The following is a 17,025-nucleotide window of genomic DNA, read 5'->3' on the forward strand; positions in this document are numbered from 1 at the left end:
TTAGGGGGCTAAAGGACCTCTTGTGAGTTAGGTTACCTAACGTTTTCTTCCCCTATAAGTAATGTTGTTCTGTTCTTACTATATCCAGATTCTGTTCGATTTATCAACTTATTCTTCCATTTAAATCGTTTTTACTATAAAGCTCTGTGAGAGAACATGCTCTTACAGTTTTTGAAGCAAGGATAGAAGCCTGACTAATTGAACCAAGGCAGTGTCATAACTCAATGATACTGAAAATTAATGAAGAAACTGGTTCACTCAAGTTTTTTTCTCCATGTGCTAGATTACAGATGGCTGCTGAGCAGATCTTGAAGGAAGTTTAAAAAATATTGATCAAATATAAATCCCATAATCAAAAAATGAGTACATATAAAGTAGCAGCTTAAAATGTTCACATGCCTGCTAAAAATCTTTGTCTGCCTTCTTAATACTGTCAGATAAAGGAGGCTGACAGTTTTAGCATGTGCTTAACTGAAAATATAAAAGACTAGGCATAAATACGCCGTGTCTGGAAGATAAAAAGAACAGTACCAAGAAAGCAAGTGCTTATGCACTTCATACAGTGTAGTTACAGTATATTACACAGAGTACACATGAGCTGCCTTGCCAAATTCAGATAGGATATAAATAGTGCTATTAGATGTTGGTAAAATTGTAAGTGGATACATATCACTCCACTTTACAAAAAGAATCTCTCTGTTGGCATTCAATATCACAATGTTCTGTGACCATATCATCGTGGACTTTCCAATATTCGGACACAGCAAATTTTTGGTTAGTAATGTTGCTACTGTGAGCACAACTTTTGTATTGCTAAGCATTCATGCCTGTCAAGACTATGCTTTTCTCATTTCTGTGTTTGCTCTTGCCTTGTCTAGCCTACTTCTGGCTTTGTCTGCTTAATAACCAGTATTTTGTCCTCTCCTTAGACACACATTCATGGTCCACTTTGTTAAATACCCATTCAGGCGCTGGCTCAGATAAACTCAGTCACCTTCTCTATTGACCAGTATTGCTGTTATTGAACACCATGCACCAGCACATTCGAGAAAACAAGAGAGTTCTTCTAACTCCAGACATCATCTGATGTATTTTCCTCTTTCACCTCTGACCACACTATTTGGGACAAAAGTCATACAGTTCTCATGTATTGTAGACAAGGGACCAGAAGGAAGAGATGCATGAAAGAGCATATTGAGAATTAATTTTGTACTAAATGCATACATGCTGTGGTTCACCACACATCCTGAATTTAGGAAAGTGTTCTTCCAGTGACGCTGGAAGCTCCATGCTGATGATCACTGTGTTGTCAGCGTGCTCCATTGTCATGCTGTCATAACCTGCATGGATGTAAAAATCCCACGCATTAGCCAAAGAAGCATTGTAAGGGTGAAATGACTCGTACTGCAGAATTCACACATGCTATTGTATTTTGTAAATTCAAATTGTTCTTTGCAAGGGTTTGAAATTCCAGCTTTTACATTCAGGTTCCCAAATGGTGTAGTGGCATACATGGTGTCAGGTTTTAATGAACATTCCCTCAAGCTGTTCACAGAACACATTGACTGAGCCATCATTAGCTGCTTTTCTAGCAGCATAAACCTATGTGATCAATACATTTCCTGACTTTGTTCAAAGGCAAATTGTAATGATTCTATTGCTTCAAGTCATACCCAAACACTTTGATGCTTCCCTGAGTATGATAAAAGCAACCCTTTTTTTAAGGCTCTGAAGAGTACGCAACATATCTATCCATCATGATGAAGGGACCCCATCATTACATTACAGCTCTGAGATTTCGCATCCATTCATCAAACGTCTTTCTTTGACCATAATGGTAAATTCCCGATCTGTACTCATTTGTAAAGTTTCATATCATTCTTTTCTTTACTGCAAGCAGCAGGCATTGTACTTGTGAAAGAAGGAGGAACAGCAGCATTACAAATACAATCAATACTTCTCCTGAAGAAGCCTCTTAATCAGAACTTTAGTACCACACGTGTTCTTATTTTTAACACATCATAGAACAGTCCCCATCTAACTGGGGAAGAGTTCTTATCATCTCCCCTTAAGTGGGCAGCTGCTGTGGGCTAAATATATGACTAAACTTCCCCAGTTTTCTTGGTGGTATTTCATCTAGGAGTGGTCCCATGCACTCAGAAATTCCCCAAATCCATCTCGTTTTTCAAAAAATATCGAGCAAACAGAGAGCCATATGCTACTGTTGCAACTGCAGCTAACTGCAGATTTCCTCATAACCTGGCTGGGGAAAAAATATAAATAAATCTGTGAAGGACTTTTCAGAACTGAAAAGTTGGATTTGCAATAGACTCCTTTTAAGTGACCGTAGGCTGATGACTTAGTGCTCTTTGTCACAAATGCTTGTGCTGTGCAGCAAGTATCAGAGAGCCAATAAAAAGTTAATGAAAATACAAGCTAGTCTTGAATGTGCCATAAATAAAGTAACTATACTTAATTAATAAAAATAGAATATGAGCTAACTTTATGCTTAATGGTCTAGCTACAGAGACTGTTCGTGAATTCAATTACCTGGAATCAAATATATCCAATCAGAACCTGTCCAATAGAAACTGGAAAATGTTGAAAAATAGTTAATTCAGCCATGGCTTTCCTTATATAAGCCTGAAAAAACATTTCACCTCAAAATGGAGAAAGACTCGACTAGTGAAATACTTAATTTTTTGCTGTAGCAATTCATGAATGTGAATCCTGGGAAATTATTAATAGTGACAGGAAGAAAATTGAAGCTTTTGAGATGTGGTGCAAGCAAAGACTCTTGCATATCTCCTGGACAGAAAAGAAGATAAATGCTCATATTAAAGATATTATTGGAGAAAAGTAGACTTGGTTGTCAGAAATGAATCGGTCTGAATGTATGTGCTTTGGAGACATCAGGAGTAGAGATGGAAATAACCTTGAAAATGTAATTATGGAGTGAATGGTGACAAGTCATCATAATAGAGAACCGCTAGGAGGGAGGTGGATAGATGGCAGGCAGTAGATTGCTGTGACTTCAGGTAGTGAATGCCCAAAACTAGCAATGGATTGAGGAGGCTTCTAAAAATTCTCCTATGATATCACCAATATGCAGGTGCTGATAAATTGATTTTACTTAACTTGCAAGCAAAGGAAACAACCACAATTGTTCTGTCAATACAGTATTTTATAAATTGCAAGTGTATTTGCAAGTATACGCTTTTTTACCCTAGCTTACCCATCCCTGTTTTCTCTGAATGTGACTTTGTATCATGAAAGTCTGGTTGCAAGTAAAACTGCCCTTTCGGCAAGTGTGATTCAAAATAAGGGCAGTTTCAGACACTGTAACAGAAAACTGTCCAGGATTTTTTATTTTTATTTTTTTTTTATTAGACAGCTTATGGCTAGAAATCAGTTTGAAAGGAGAACACCACCCATACAGTGGTCTCTGCCTTACTTCAGAAGGGGTGGTATTCCATGAGCCCTCAGTGAGTCGTGGGATTCTCCCTTCTCTTTCCCAAGGAAGCCCTTTCTGTCTCCAGCTGATTGTCTTCACGAGATAGCACGCACAAGTCTCCCTCCAAGCTTTTATGGATTTTACTTTGATTAAAGCAACTTGCTTCCAAAGCCATCTTTGTTTTTATCACGTACATGTGGAAGACTTTTCTTCCTAGCTTTGTTTTCTGCTTGGCCAATGTAGAACATGGAACACACTCGTTAAGTCCCCACAGTAAGGACAAAGCACCACTTCTTGATATATCCCTAGATGAGAGTCATTTCACTACAAATAACGTCCACAATGGGATGCATTTTGGAGCTCTTTTGTTGTAGCAGCACACATTGCTTAGAAACCTACCTTTAGCTCAGGTGAGCTGAGCGTAACCACCATTTTCAATTTACAGAAGATGTAAATAGCACCAACTGCTATATAAAATGAGGTAGTTAAAACAATTAGATGCTGTTTTCCAAGACATATTACACTGCAAAGTTTAATTAGAAACATCAAGGATTTTTCTGAAGACCCAATACAGCACACTTGGAGGCTATAATTTTAATTGGAGGCACTGTGTGCAAATGCATACGTGAAAGAACAAACTGATAGACAAAGAGTAAAGAAGAACAGGAGCAAGGACTAATACCAAAGTCAGAAAGCTAAAGGAGAAACCTTCTGTGCAATACTGAGGACAAATAAATAAATAAATAAAATAAAATTCAAAGGCTTGTCTTTTACTGAGTTCATAGGAACTTGTGTATTGCAGGAAAAAAAAAAAATATTATGGAAAAAAATAAATAGGTTTTCACTAAAAAAATAAAAAAAAAACCACATTCATAACTAGGAAGCAACCTGCCTGAAAGCAACCTGATAGATATTGAAATCTGGCTAAATACTAGAGCTGAAAGCAAGTAATGATGTTTTGTTTCCTCTTGACCTATTTGTTGCCTAAAAAATACAACAGTGAAGGACCACACTCCACCTTTGCAGAGAGGTTCTGCCAAGCAGGACTTTTCAAGAGCATAGCTATTATTAGGAAGACAAGTGCTTTGCTAACCCACCAGATAGAATTTCTTACTTGTTTGCCCAGCTGACTGACAGATATGACTTACTCTGCAGTTTGTGATACACTGCAGTGTCTTGATACGACTTCTTCGTTCTTGATCACTTGTACTATCTGTGCTTACTGTACTAACAAAGACCTGAGGACAACCATTAAGTGCACGTTGCTTAATTTAACATGAGCTAAGGGATTCCCTGGGCTTAAAGTTATCACTCCATGCTCTCTTCTGTTTCACTTGAAAGCTGTTTTGTTCTGAGAATCTTGTGCTGCATTATTTCCCCTACCAGAAAAAAACATTCCTCTTTTCCTGCTGCTTTCCTTTAACCTCTCCTGACATGGCAGAGAAAGAAGTGGAACAAACTTGCCCCACAAGAGTGCACAGCACCCTTTGTTTTAGTCTGTTTATAAATTCTACTTGCAATGGTAGAGTAAATATATTAATAAATTTAAAAAAAAAAAAAAAAAAAAAAAAAAAGATTGGATTAAATATACTTCAAAGAAAATAACAGGATTAAAAATAAATAAATTTCAATAGAAATTTGGCCAGGTAGGAACTCAATAAAATCCGAGTAAAGACTAAAGGACTGGGTCTTATTATTAGTCAGAGCCATCCATTAAACCCCAACTGATCATGTGAACCTGGCTACAGCTGTAAAAGCAGCAGAGTCCAAGTCAGATCTCAGCTGCACGCTGAAATTAGAAAGGTGAAGGTCAAATAAGCAAAGGCAACAAACCAGACACTAGCGGCTGCAGTCATGTCTGCGAGCAGATTTCAGGTCTCTTCGTTCAGACTACGAGCACCACAGGTCAGATGATGTGCAGCTTCTGTGTTTGCACATTTGGAAAACTTGATGCGTGCATTCCTGCTAATTGGCAGTTAAGGGTTCATTCATACCTCCCTTAATTGGGTCTGATATCAGAACCGCACGTTTTGTTTTAGCCCTTTAGAATTTCAAATGGTGCAGAAGTGTGTATCCCGCTGCTTCCCTTCTGCCTCTGCTGCGGAGAGATGAGAGACGGCCACTGCCTAATCAGCCCGTGATTACAGAATTTGCACCTACTTCTCTCTCAACAACTTAGCTGATCATGATTTGTCTAAGACTCATTCAAAACAGCATATATCTGACTAACAGCATCTAAATTAATAGCTACCCTAAGAGCCCTCTGACAGTTTTACACCAGCACGCTGGCAAAATACTCCTGCTGTGGACTCAGGGTACATCAGTGAGGTTGTGCTTTGTACTGATACCAGAAACTACAGGCAGAGAGGAGGAGCAAATCCTACCAGGAATGGAATTATCCACCAGTAGAGCTGCATCCACATTTAATAGCTCAGGACTCCAGCAACATTGGTGCTGGGGAGTGGCCAGACTTTTCATACTGCTGGCTAATTGTGTCCGTGAAAGCAGAAATCTACTGTAAACCTCTCCTTGAATACTTAGATTTCTACTGATGTGTCTGGGGATTTTTTTCTCTGGTATACTCCAGAAACAAAACCCTGAGAATTAAGAATCTTCAAACATTATTCCATAGTAATTACTAACTTCGCTTTTTATCTGAAGTCTTCAAGAAGGTGCAGAGATCTTGGTCCACGCAACCAAGAGCACTCCAGTGCACGGCTTCATGAACAGCTTGCTCAAGATGAAATAAAATTTTAACTGAATGAGCCAACCTTAGCTGGCACTTTGAAGTGAAATCTATTAACTGTCACATCTAACTACGTATTAGTTATAGTGTATGTTTATCTTATAATACAAGAGTTTATCTTATCCTTCAGTGGAAAATAAAAATGACGAGAAGTGCACGCTAGAGCTCTGCACTGTGTTTGTTCTTAACTTAGACTAAAAGCAAGCTGTGGGACAGCAGCCCTCTCCCCTTTCATTTTTTTTTCCTTACTTCATGACCTGCTGTACAAAGGTTTCTAGGTAAAGATGAGTCAGTTTGTGAAACACTCGTAACTACAAGATCACAAGAAAATGTTATTATACCAGCTCATATTAACAGTTTACATAAAACACCACTTTTCAAGGATACAACAATACTTAAACATTTAAAAACAGAAACTTCACAGATTATAGTGAAATTTCTAGAATATGACACCTATGTGACTTCAGTTCTGCCCAACAAAGTCTGTTTAGCATCTTCTTGGCTTCATATTTAGGTCATTAAAAAAATCCAATAAAGGTTCACTTCACTTTTATTTCCCGTACCATTTTTACTTACTAACTTCCATTCACTCTTTTTCTATTTAAATTGAAGACAGCTCATATAGGTTTTTGATATATACTTTTCCTTTTTAGCAACAGAATAATCTTTTAGGATTTGTCTCTGATTTATTGTGTTAATTCAAAATATATTAAAAATGAGGAATCTACATCAAATGAAGTGCTCGTATTAGTCATTTGAATCGGGAAGCAAAGTACCTAATGTAAGAATTGTAAAGATAAAGAAAAAAACAAGTTCCTTAAAAGTATAATAGTTCTGACAATATGCATTTTCATATGTTACTGATGACAACTAAGGGTTGACAGGTAGTCTGAGTACTTCAGCTCTAAGGCAAATCTAATCTAAATGGCCACTGTAATTTGAAGTTGGCTTTTTATTATTAATTATTCTTTTCAATCAGTAAAACTTCCTTAAAACTGAATCCTGTATCTCCCTCCCATGGTCACCTTTCTATTGTGAGTGCCCCAATTCACTGATCCTTAAGCCTGGCGACAATCCCTTTTTTTCTAACCTTGGATTTACAACCAGATCTAAACCCTTTGCCTGGCATCATTCTAGATTCCCAAATCAGCATCTGGGATCCGCTGTGTATTTCTGGCAACTCTCAGCCGTTTCCACTATCACGCTTCTGAGCTGGTTTCACGTAGGCTATGGACACTCAAAGCTTTCCATTTAACTCCTCCAGGACAACACTGCAAGCAAATAGGGAATACAGGTATAGAAAAGAGAATTCCTACCCACACGTTATTACGCCTGAAGTACCTGAGGGCTCCTCAGTCTTCATTTTCCTCCCAGCTCTTGTAAACCTGGACACAGACATCCTTCCCACGAGCTGCAGGGCTCATCCCTCCTGAGGGCCAGGCCAGCACCACTGCTGCACATAGTTCCTGTACACTCAGCCAGCTCCTTGTCCCCTTTGGCCACACTGACCCCAGCTGTCTTCCTCACATTGCCTCTGCAGAAAATACACTAGAGGTGTTCAAAAGTGAGAACAACGATACTTTCAGCCAGTTCAATTAGCCAAAACGTTGGAGACAGGGCAAGCAGCTGGATAAGTACTTGTGTCTGTACGCGGACACGTATTACCTGAACTGCAGATTCAAAATGGACAGATACATCCTACTTTGCTACTGACCTTCTTTCCAGACATATTCCATCTCTTGGAAAGATGAAAGAATATTACATTACAGAGCCATTTCACAGGGAAAGCCTTCCTGAGGTTACTGGCAAGGGCCCCTTCGATCTGCACCTTCAAGTTCCTGCTGAAGATTTATAAGGAAACCAACGTTTGAGATGCTCATCTGCCAACAGCGAGGGCAAAAAATGTAGATGTCGATATGTAGATGTGGATCTATCCCCAATCTGTTTGAGGAAGGGCTATTTACCTGCCTTCACGCTGTTGGTGCCATCGTGCACAATTTACCACAAATTTTATGATATATCACACCAGCTGGGCCTCAACACCATCACCGGGGGAAGAAATAAAAGCTGAAAGGGAAACACGGGGTTGAGCAGCGCCCACAAAACGCCACAGAAACTGCCAACAGCACCACACACCTTGGTGTGGGGAGCACGTGCTGTGGGGACAAACATGTCCCAGTCCCCTCTGCATCCCCCAGTCCTCACACACACATCGCATGGCAAAGGAGGAGACCCCTGAGGGTCGGGGCTCGGCTGGGGGACAGCACTGAGGGCTTTGGGGAACCCTGAGGGGCTGGGGGCAGCCCTTAGGGGCCGGGGTTAACCCTGATGGTCTGGGGGAAGCCGTGAGGACTTCAGGGAGCCCTGAGGAGCCAGGGGCAGCCCTGAGAGACTGCGGGGAGTGCTGAGAGACTGCAGGGAGCCCTGAGGGGCTGCGGGGAGCCCTGAGGGGCTGGGGGCAGCCTTGAGGTACTGAGATTAACCCTGAGGGGTTGGGAGCAGCCTTGGGGTACTGAGATTAACCCTGAGGGGTTGGGAGTAGCCTTGGGGTACTGAGATTAACTCTGAGGAGCTGGGGGCAGCCCTGAGGACTTCAGGGAGCCCTGAAGAGCCAGGGACAGCCCTGAGAGACTGCGGGGAGCCCTGAGGGGCCGCAGCCAGCCCCGAGGGGCCAGGGGGAGCCCAGAGGGGCCGCTCCGGGGCCTTTGGCGCCAAGCGTGAGGCAGCGCTGCGGCGGCCGTGCCCGGTACTGCCCGGTACTGCCCCGCCGCCGCCCTGCGGGAGGCTCTGCGGGGGGACGCCGCTCTCTGGCCGCTTCCCCCCCGCTGCCCTGCGGCCGGGGCCGTGCCGGGCCGGGCTCGGGGAAGGGGGGGATCCCTTCTGGGCGGCGGGAGGAGGGAGGGGAGGCCGGGGGAGGGGGCGGCGCGGAGCCTCCTCCCGGCTGCCCTTCCCCGGCCGGTCGGAGAGCGGCACTGTGGCCCCGCGGCGCACGCTCCGCCGGAGCCTCCCCGTCTCCCCCTGCCTCCTCCGCCGCCAGCAGCAGCAGCAGCGAGCAGCTCCCCCTCCCCCGTTCCCCGAGCAGGAGCCGCCGCACCGCGGAGCAGGGAGGGAGGCGGCGAGGAGCGCAGGGCAGCGGCCGGCGGCGGGGGGGCGGCGGCGGGGCGAGGAGAGGAGAGGAGAGGAGAGGAGCAGCCGGCGCGGAGCCTGCTCAATGCTGCACCTTCCGGAGCTGCATGAGGTAAAGGCGGCTCCGCGTCCCGCTCCCCTCCTTCCTCCCCCTCCTCCTCCTCCTCCGAGGGGGGCCGGGGGTGCGCGGGGCCGGGCCCGGGGGGGGCTCTTTGTGGGCCCCGCTGGGGTGAGGGGCGGCGGCGGGGCGGCGAGGAGGGGCCGGGGGGCCGGGGGGGGCGGCCGTGAAGTTGCGGGAACAAACGGAAAGTGGGCAGCGGCCTGGCCCCCTGCCCGGGGGGGGCCCTGGGGCTCGGGGGGGGCCGCCGGGGGGGTTTTGTTTGCGATCGCCGCCGCCTCCCTGCCTCCCTCCCCGCCTCCCTCCCCCTCCGCCGTTGGTTTCTCTGCCTCCTGATAGTTTTGAGGCCTAAGCGCTTAGGCCTCGGCTCCCGGCGGCGGGGGGCCGGCTCCGGAGCCCCCCCTGACGGGGCCGGGGCCGGTTCCCCCCCGCTCCCCTCCCTCCGGGGCTCGCGGCGGGGCCCCGGGGCCGGGGCATCCTCGGATGGGGGCCGAAATTTCATTGTAAAAGCCTCGGCTCCGAAGTGAGAGCGTCGGGCTGGAGCAGCCCCGCGATGAAAGGAGGCGGCGGGGGGGAGCCGAGGGGCCGGGGCGGCGGGGGGAGGCGGCGGCCCGGCCCCGGCGCTGCCCGGCCCGGCGGGGGGAGGCGGCGGGGGGCTCGGCCGGCGCGGCGGGGAGCGGGGCCTTGTGCGAATTGAGGGTTAGAAATGGGAAAAAGAGGGTTAGAAAGTCGTGCCCATTCCGCTGAACTTTTGTTTTCTGACCGATAGAGGCCGGTAGAGGACTGCGCGGAGGGAAAGTTTCTGAGCGGCGGCGCCAGGATGGACTTCCCTGCTACCCAGCCGAAACCTGCCGCCGACGGTAAAATCATCTACTACCCGCCCGGGGTGAAGGAGATCACGGACAAGATCACCAACGATGAGGTGGTGAAACGGTTAAAGGTGAGCCAGCCCGACCCCTCTGCCCCGCCACGCTCTCTTCTCGAAGGAAGCGTTTCCTCACGGGAGAGGAGGGCTGCCAGGGGGTTCTTGTGGTGGCTGAAATGTCCGCTCCTTGCCTGCAGACCCTCACTGCAGTGCTGCTCCCTTGCTTTTCCTTAAAGAGGAGAAGTCCTTTTATTTTTTTTTTGTAATTTGTGACTGTATCCCTGTGTTCACTCAAAGCTGGAGTCGATGTGGCTAATTTGTGCATGAAATACATCCGTGGTGCTGGAGACAGGTCTGAAGCAAAATCCTAAGTAACAATTTCAGGATATATTACCAAAAATACTCGCTGTCAAGCTAGAAGGTATCTGTGGGTTCCGGCAGAGCAAGATGCAGTGGGGTGGGGGAGACAACTCGATCCAGTGTAGGGTGTTATGGACCAAAAAGCTAGCACTGTTTACAGACAGCAAACGTGAATTTCTGGAGTTTGTAGGTAGAGTTTTTGAAATTGTTTCATGTGTAAAAATGCCTCAGATTCTGCAATTTGATTCAACTTGTGTGTGTCTTTCCTATTCAGTATAACTGGTGCTTGGCAAAGTTGCTAAATTTTCATAAACAAAAGGGATTGTTATAAAAGCATTTTTTCTGCTTGTTTGACATCATCCTGGGGGACTGTGAGGCTTACCTCTGTTTTTAATTTTTTTGATCTGATTTTCCATTAGAAACATGAAATATTATGATACAATTGTATTATTTCTTAACTCTGTGCTGAAGATTGATCAACACTTAACTTTATTCTCTAATATTGGCACAGCTCATTTGCTAACGCCATGGTCTTTGGACCAGAAAGTTGTCGTAACCTGGGATTTGGTCCTGTGCCCAGGGTGGAGATGTAGTAATGATTTTTCTGAGATCAGAAATATTCTCTCATATGATGATGTGTTTCCCATCACAACTGTAACCCCACAAAGATTGAAAAATAGAAATTGTGGTCTTGGCTAGTCACTGAGTACCCTGAAATATGCCTTAACTATAAATGTGGAGAGACGATAAGCTTTGTCTGATGCTGTCTCAAAGCAGTGAGGTGTATGCCAGTTGTTACTTGGAAAATGAGCCGTGCTGTCCAATTGTAGTTTTGAAAATTGTCTGTTGAATGCAGGAGTCTAACCTGGTATTTTCAGAGCTGCAGTGGAATATTGCCAGTTACAGGAGAAGGACCTAGAGCTTTGTTTGGACAGAGACCTTGAATCAAAGTTTGTGTGGAAGGGGGAGGAGCGCAGTTTTGAGACTAAATGACTCTTTTATTTTGTCCCAGTTGGAGAACTTGTAATGGTGGGCCATGCCATCCGAGATAACAGAAACAATAGCATCTCAAAGTCATACGTATGCGTTTCACAGAATTCATACGTTTGTGTGTTGGATGTAACATACAGGTTAAGAAAAGATTTTTATTTCCTGTCATTTTTTAATTAAGTGCTGGTAAGGAATTCAGATGACCTCAGAACTGTAGACTAACCTTAAATGGGAGCAAGTACTTTGCAAGTGGCCCCACTGTTACTGAAGCAACAGAGAAAGATTTTTCTTATATTAGTGCTGCTTAATCTTAGCTTGAGGATTTTTTTTTTTTTATCAGATGTTCACTTTACTGAATCATCAAGAGGATTGAAAGTACTAGTGCTGTGTTTCAGAACTAAACCAACAAATGCTGTTGCTCTTCATTTTTGCATAGACATGTATAATCCTTGAGTGAGAAATCCATGCTTCTTTACATCAGCTTCATTTATAGAAAAAAGTCACACTGGCACATGGAATATTATTATGATGTAGTACTTGAGATGGAAATGCTTGAAAAAGTTTTGTTCAATATAAAGATAGCTCTCCAGAGCTTTAAATATGACAATGATAAAAGCCAGCTTTAGCACGATGTACAAATTCAGGCATGTTTTGATCCCTGCAACTATTTTTTTCTCCTTTTCCTTGGCCATATATGACCTAAAGATGCTCTGTGTGTCCTTTTTTAGAAGATGCATATGTAACTTGGTGTTTTGACGACCAGTCTTTGGGTCAGTTCATGCAAATTTTTGTTCTCTAACTTAACAAATTCATGGTCAACCTGATTGGTTACAAATTTGTGTCTGTATTAGCAACTTTCCTGATATCACATCTGTATTTTTGTGTCCAGACCTCTTCTCGTAATGAAGGGTTTTCTTATTATTGGAACTTGAGACATTCTGGGCACCTGTCCCAGAGTGCCTGAGCAGCAGCTTTTGTGCCAAGGACTTTTTAAAAGAATGTTTTTCTATCCTTTCCCTCCTTCTGCTTGGGGTTGTTGGTAATAAAAATGTAGGCCAGATTCATTTACGGTGTTTTGATACATCTGTATGATAACATTAGCGCTGTCCCAAAAATGGAAGTATTGAGAATTTGGAAATCAGCACGTACCTTCTGAGTGATGCAGAAAGGAAAAGCCTCTGAATTGCATATGTATGTTGAATGAAACACCAGGACTTCAGGTACTTAATGGTGTCTAAGTGGTTTTTTTTTTTTTTGGTGTGTTAGGTTACACTGATGGGTCAGTGCCTTCCTGGAGTGAGGCAGTATGCGATGTATTATTTCAGGTATTAAAGAAGTGATTTTAACTGTATCGTGTGATGGCTGTGGACAAGTGTCCATTTCATGGATCCAATTAAGTTTAAGCCAAGTAGGCAGCTGGCAAGTAGCCGTGTCAAAACTTACTGCTGCATACTTCTGGTGTAAAATGAGGGTTTTTTAGGCTAATGTTCAGCTTTACAATGCATCAGTTCATTAGATAGCAATTGGTTTCAGTGCTGTAAATAAAATGTTTGTCGATTTAGTAAGGTTTGTGGTGAGAAACAGTATTTTTGTACTTAACCGAGCAATACAAATGGAAAACAACAAACATTCAGTCCCCATAGTCATTCTTCAGGTCTAAAATCAGACCAGCAATTAAATACAAGCTCAGAACAATTGTGCTCTCGGTATTATATTTCTTCCTTTAAGATAGTTGAAGGAAGTTTTAGAAACTCACTGTCCGCTGTCCCGCAAAGCTTCTTTACAACTCAAAAATTGTAATGATTGAAAATTTTCAAAATTGGATTTATTTTACTGCCTTGTCAAACTTCAGACTTGCATATTGTTGCCAGTAAAATACCAAATTTCAGATGTACTTTTTTTGGTTACAAGATAATATTTTGATGTAGTTCATATATATCAACGTCATCGTTGTGAGCAAGATTAAGGTAGTATACTTGATTGTCATGTAGACTTAAAATAGCTCTCTCAATCCAAAATGTAGAGTTTCTCAGAGACTGACTTTCTTGGAGCCTTTGTAGACGAAGCAAGAGCTGCCACTGAAAGATGCAGCTCTCTGCTGCGTGTCTCCTGCCTCCGTTCTCTACTCCCTTTGCAAGCATTTTGTTTTGCTGCATGGTAATACTGATGGGTGAACAGATTTGGGTTAAAACCTAGGACAAAAAAATCTGTGTTAATTTTAGCCTGAATCATTTTCTTGCCTGTTTTTTTTTTTTTTTTTTTTTTTTTTTTTTGCAAGAGCTCACAAATGGCTGTGCTGGCACTGGGGAGAAGGCAACTTCTTTTTTTGTGGCAGTCCTTCCTTAGAGTGTTGAAGAAACTCCAGAGTCAGTTTTGAATGTGTAAGTTTGCAAAGGCTGTATTTTGAGATACTTATGCAGAAACTATACAGAAGTCCCCATTTTTATCTTGCATGTTACTTTTTTTCAGTACAAGAAATAATGTGTGACGATGAGTTCCAGTATAGATTTGTATCAATAACGATGCAGTTTGATAAAGTGTGTGACAGATCTGTAGGAAAAAAGGAAAGTATTTACAGTGGAGTGCTTGGTTTTACATATACATATCAGTATAAGCAATGCTAACTCATAAAATATGTAAAAATCACATTTAGTCAGACACTAAAGATACAGAAGCGCAAACAAAAGTTTCTGAAACCTTCCAAACGAGTCGATTCATAGATTTGTTTCAGGGTAGAGATTTCTAACAAAGCTTTAAGGCAGTATTAAAAAAGTTTTTGTGAAATTCAGAGTTCTGTTGGTCAGAAATGATCAAGGGTGATGCATTTCTTTGTCACAGCTGCGGATAGCATTCTGTTTAGTGCAGTTGTTTTTATTTTTTTTGGGGGGGTGCTCTTCCTGCGGTGTTGCAGCCAGTCCCATGGTCTTGTTGCTTTTCCCATGGTGACGTTCTGCCAAGGTATTTTCAGCGAATGCTTCTTTTTATTCCACCCCTCCAAATCTCCCCCTGCTGCCCCACCCCAAGGCCTAGCTTGCGATCCGCTGGAGCAGTCAGCACTCCTAGCTCGCCTTGAAGTCTTCCTTATCTCATCCCATGACATTTTAAAGCTATTGGGTTTGAGCCAGGGTGGAAGGAGCGCTCTCCATCCTGCCCATTGTCTTTCCGGGTGTTCCTCTGGTTGTTAGGAGCTGGCCTCTTGTGGCTGAGCCTGGTGTGTTCGTATCTTTGGGAGATTATCACTGGAAACAGTTAATGCTTATAATTTCTTATGCACAGATAATTTTTAGGCATCTGTTACAGAATTTTCAAATTGAGAAAGGTTGCTGTTTTGCTATTTACGTGTTCTGGAGTAGGCTGTGGAGGTGTGTGAGAGGGGAAAATACCACGGTGCTGTGTACTTGCCTGATATTTCTGCATATGGCCGTTCTTCTAACTTCACTACACAAGCCTAAAGGACCTTTGATCTGCTCTGGCTATGCTTATGTAGTTATTTTGATGGAAACTTTAAAAAATATAAATTAGAGAAGAAATTCTATTTAACATTGTGTTTGAGAGGGGAAAAGTATCCATCTTGTACATTGGATTATATTTATTAATGTATTAATAAACTGCTGATAAGAGATGATGGGTATTTTCATGGCTGAGACCTCTGACTTGCATGTACATGTGTGCTTAAATTTAAGAAAGATAAGTAGTTTTGTGGAGGTCGTATTGCCAGGTTACAGAAACGATCCACAGATAATTATTCTAACACTTCTTAAACTTCCATTAATTGTATTTAACTGCAGACTGCAGTTTGCAGTGTTCTTGAGCTATTGCTGGCCACAGAAGCCTAAAGCCAAATTTCTAATTTGAATTTGCTCGTAGTTTAATCTTTTTAATTAGTTTGACTCTTGTAACAATCAAGTTTTTCATTAACTAGGACAGGCCACTAGTCAGAGAAGAAGAAATCTTGTTCTGATTTTTTTTTTTTTTGCTAATGGAGTGTTAGCTGTTTGCTTTGTAAATGCCCCAATTTTATCAATCCTTGGAGAAATAGACCGTGGAGGTTCACCCAGATGTTACTTTTTATTTTAAGCTGGTTGATGATGAGACCTTTTGTTTTTTGTTTTTTTAATCTGGTAATTTTCTTTTGTTATAAGTACTTCGGTAATTAATGGTAACTTCACGTTCGCGATATTCTTCTAACGGTGTCGTGGCAACAAAAAGCTAAATACATTACGAAAGAAGCAGCCCCAGTTTGAGAGGGGAAAAAAACAAAGTTTGCCGAATGAGACGTGCTCACTTGTGATGACAGACCACTGAAATGGAGAGACTGGGTCAGAAGTCCTCGTGTCCTTGTTTGTTCCGCTGAAAACCTTGAAGAATTCTCCAGCTTTATTGTGCTTCGTGCTTTTTGGTGAGGTGAAGGCAGGATGGGAACCCTGGCTTAAAAGGTGGGGAAGGGAAGAGCTGCTGGGGAGGGAGTCAAGCTGGCTTCGTATGCCTGATGTGGCACATCCCGTTCAGAACACAGGTTCCTTGGATTTCAGTTACAATTATTGAATGCTTTGCACTTCTTTAAAGCAGGCCTCCTCGTTTCTGCTTAGGAACCCAGAAAATAGTAGTTTTTTTTTTCCTAGGAAAAGTTTTATAGGTTGTTTAACAGGCATCATACAGAAACTTCGTAAGGGGTGATGGGATAGCATACAATAGTCTTCAGGCTCAAATGTTTTGACACGTGGCACAAAATGCTGCTTTCCTGCCTTGTTTTCCTTCAGTTATGGTCTTCCAGCTTCAATAAATAAGAAAAGTGGCTGCTGGGCAATAAGCTCCTCTTGTAAACAACCTTGATTAACTACAGAGTAAGTCCTTTCTGTGGACTGTAAGAAGCAATGGCTTCTAACTTTGGGGCTTTTTTTTTTAATGCACGTAATCAGTTGGCAAATACCATATTAACGTTAGGATTGAGGAGCTCGAACAGAGGTTTGATAAGCGTGGGTTTGTTTACCTTGGAAAAGATCTGAATTGTATTAAAAGCATACAAAATGACAGATAGTAAATGACAAATTTCTGGTTCCTTACCACCCCCCATGAAAAAAACAGATCATTAACTGAAATTGAACATAAAAACTGTTGAAGGTTAGCTATTTCTCAGGCTCGTCCTGGAAGACTGCGGCAGAGCAGAGCTGAACTTAGGCTGTGGTTTGTACAAGAAGCATGCTTTAATCATGTAAATCACTTACTTTAGGTGGGTGTGCCTGGCAGTATGTATTTTTATGGTATAATGTGGGAGACTCCTGGTGTATTCAAATATTTTAAACAAAGTTTGGTTATAAAATCCTTGACATATCCCTGCATTCCTATGAGGGGGTTGTATGCATAAG

At 43.0% G+C, this 17,025-nt stretch overlaps 1 protein-coding gene across 3 annotated transcripts in view; it reads left to right on the plus strand.

The window, feature by feature from the left end:
- The first annotated feature begins 9,366 nt into the window (after positions 1-9,366).
- The window catches only part of PDS5A (PDS5 cohesin associated factor A), a 78,581-nt gene continuing 70,922 nt past the window's right edge, over positions 9,367-17,025 (plus strand). For 2 of the 3 annotated variants that reach the window (XM_032186453.1, XM_032186455.1), the window contains exons 1-2: positions 9,367-9,438; positions 10,214-10,384. In XM_032186453.1, coding sequence (XP_032042344.1) covers positions 9,412-9,438; positions 10,214-10,384 — 198 coding nt within the window. In that variant the 5' untranslated portion in view covers positions 9,367-9,411. Of the gene's footprint in view, positions 9,439-9,948; positions 9,968-10,213; positions 10,385-17,025 lie in introns of those variants that run through there. The other variant, XM_032186454.1, reaches the window with a different exon arrangement.

The sequence above is a fragment of the Aythya fuligula genome, chromosome 4 (genome assembly GCF_009819795.1).
Source record: "Aythya fuligula isolate bAytFul2 chromosome 4, bAytFul2.pri, whole genome shotgun sequence".
Classification (NCBI taxonomy): domain Eukaryota; kingdom Metazoa; phylum Chordata; class Aves; order Anseriformes; family Anatidae; genus Aythya; species Aythya fuligula.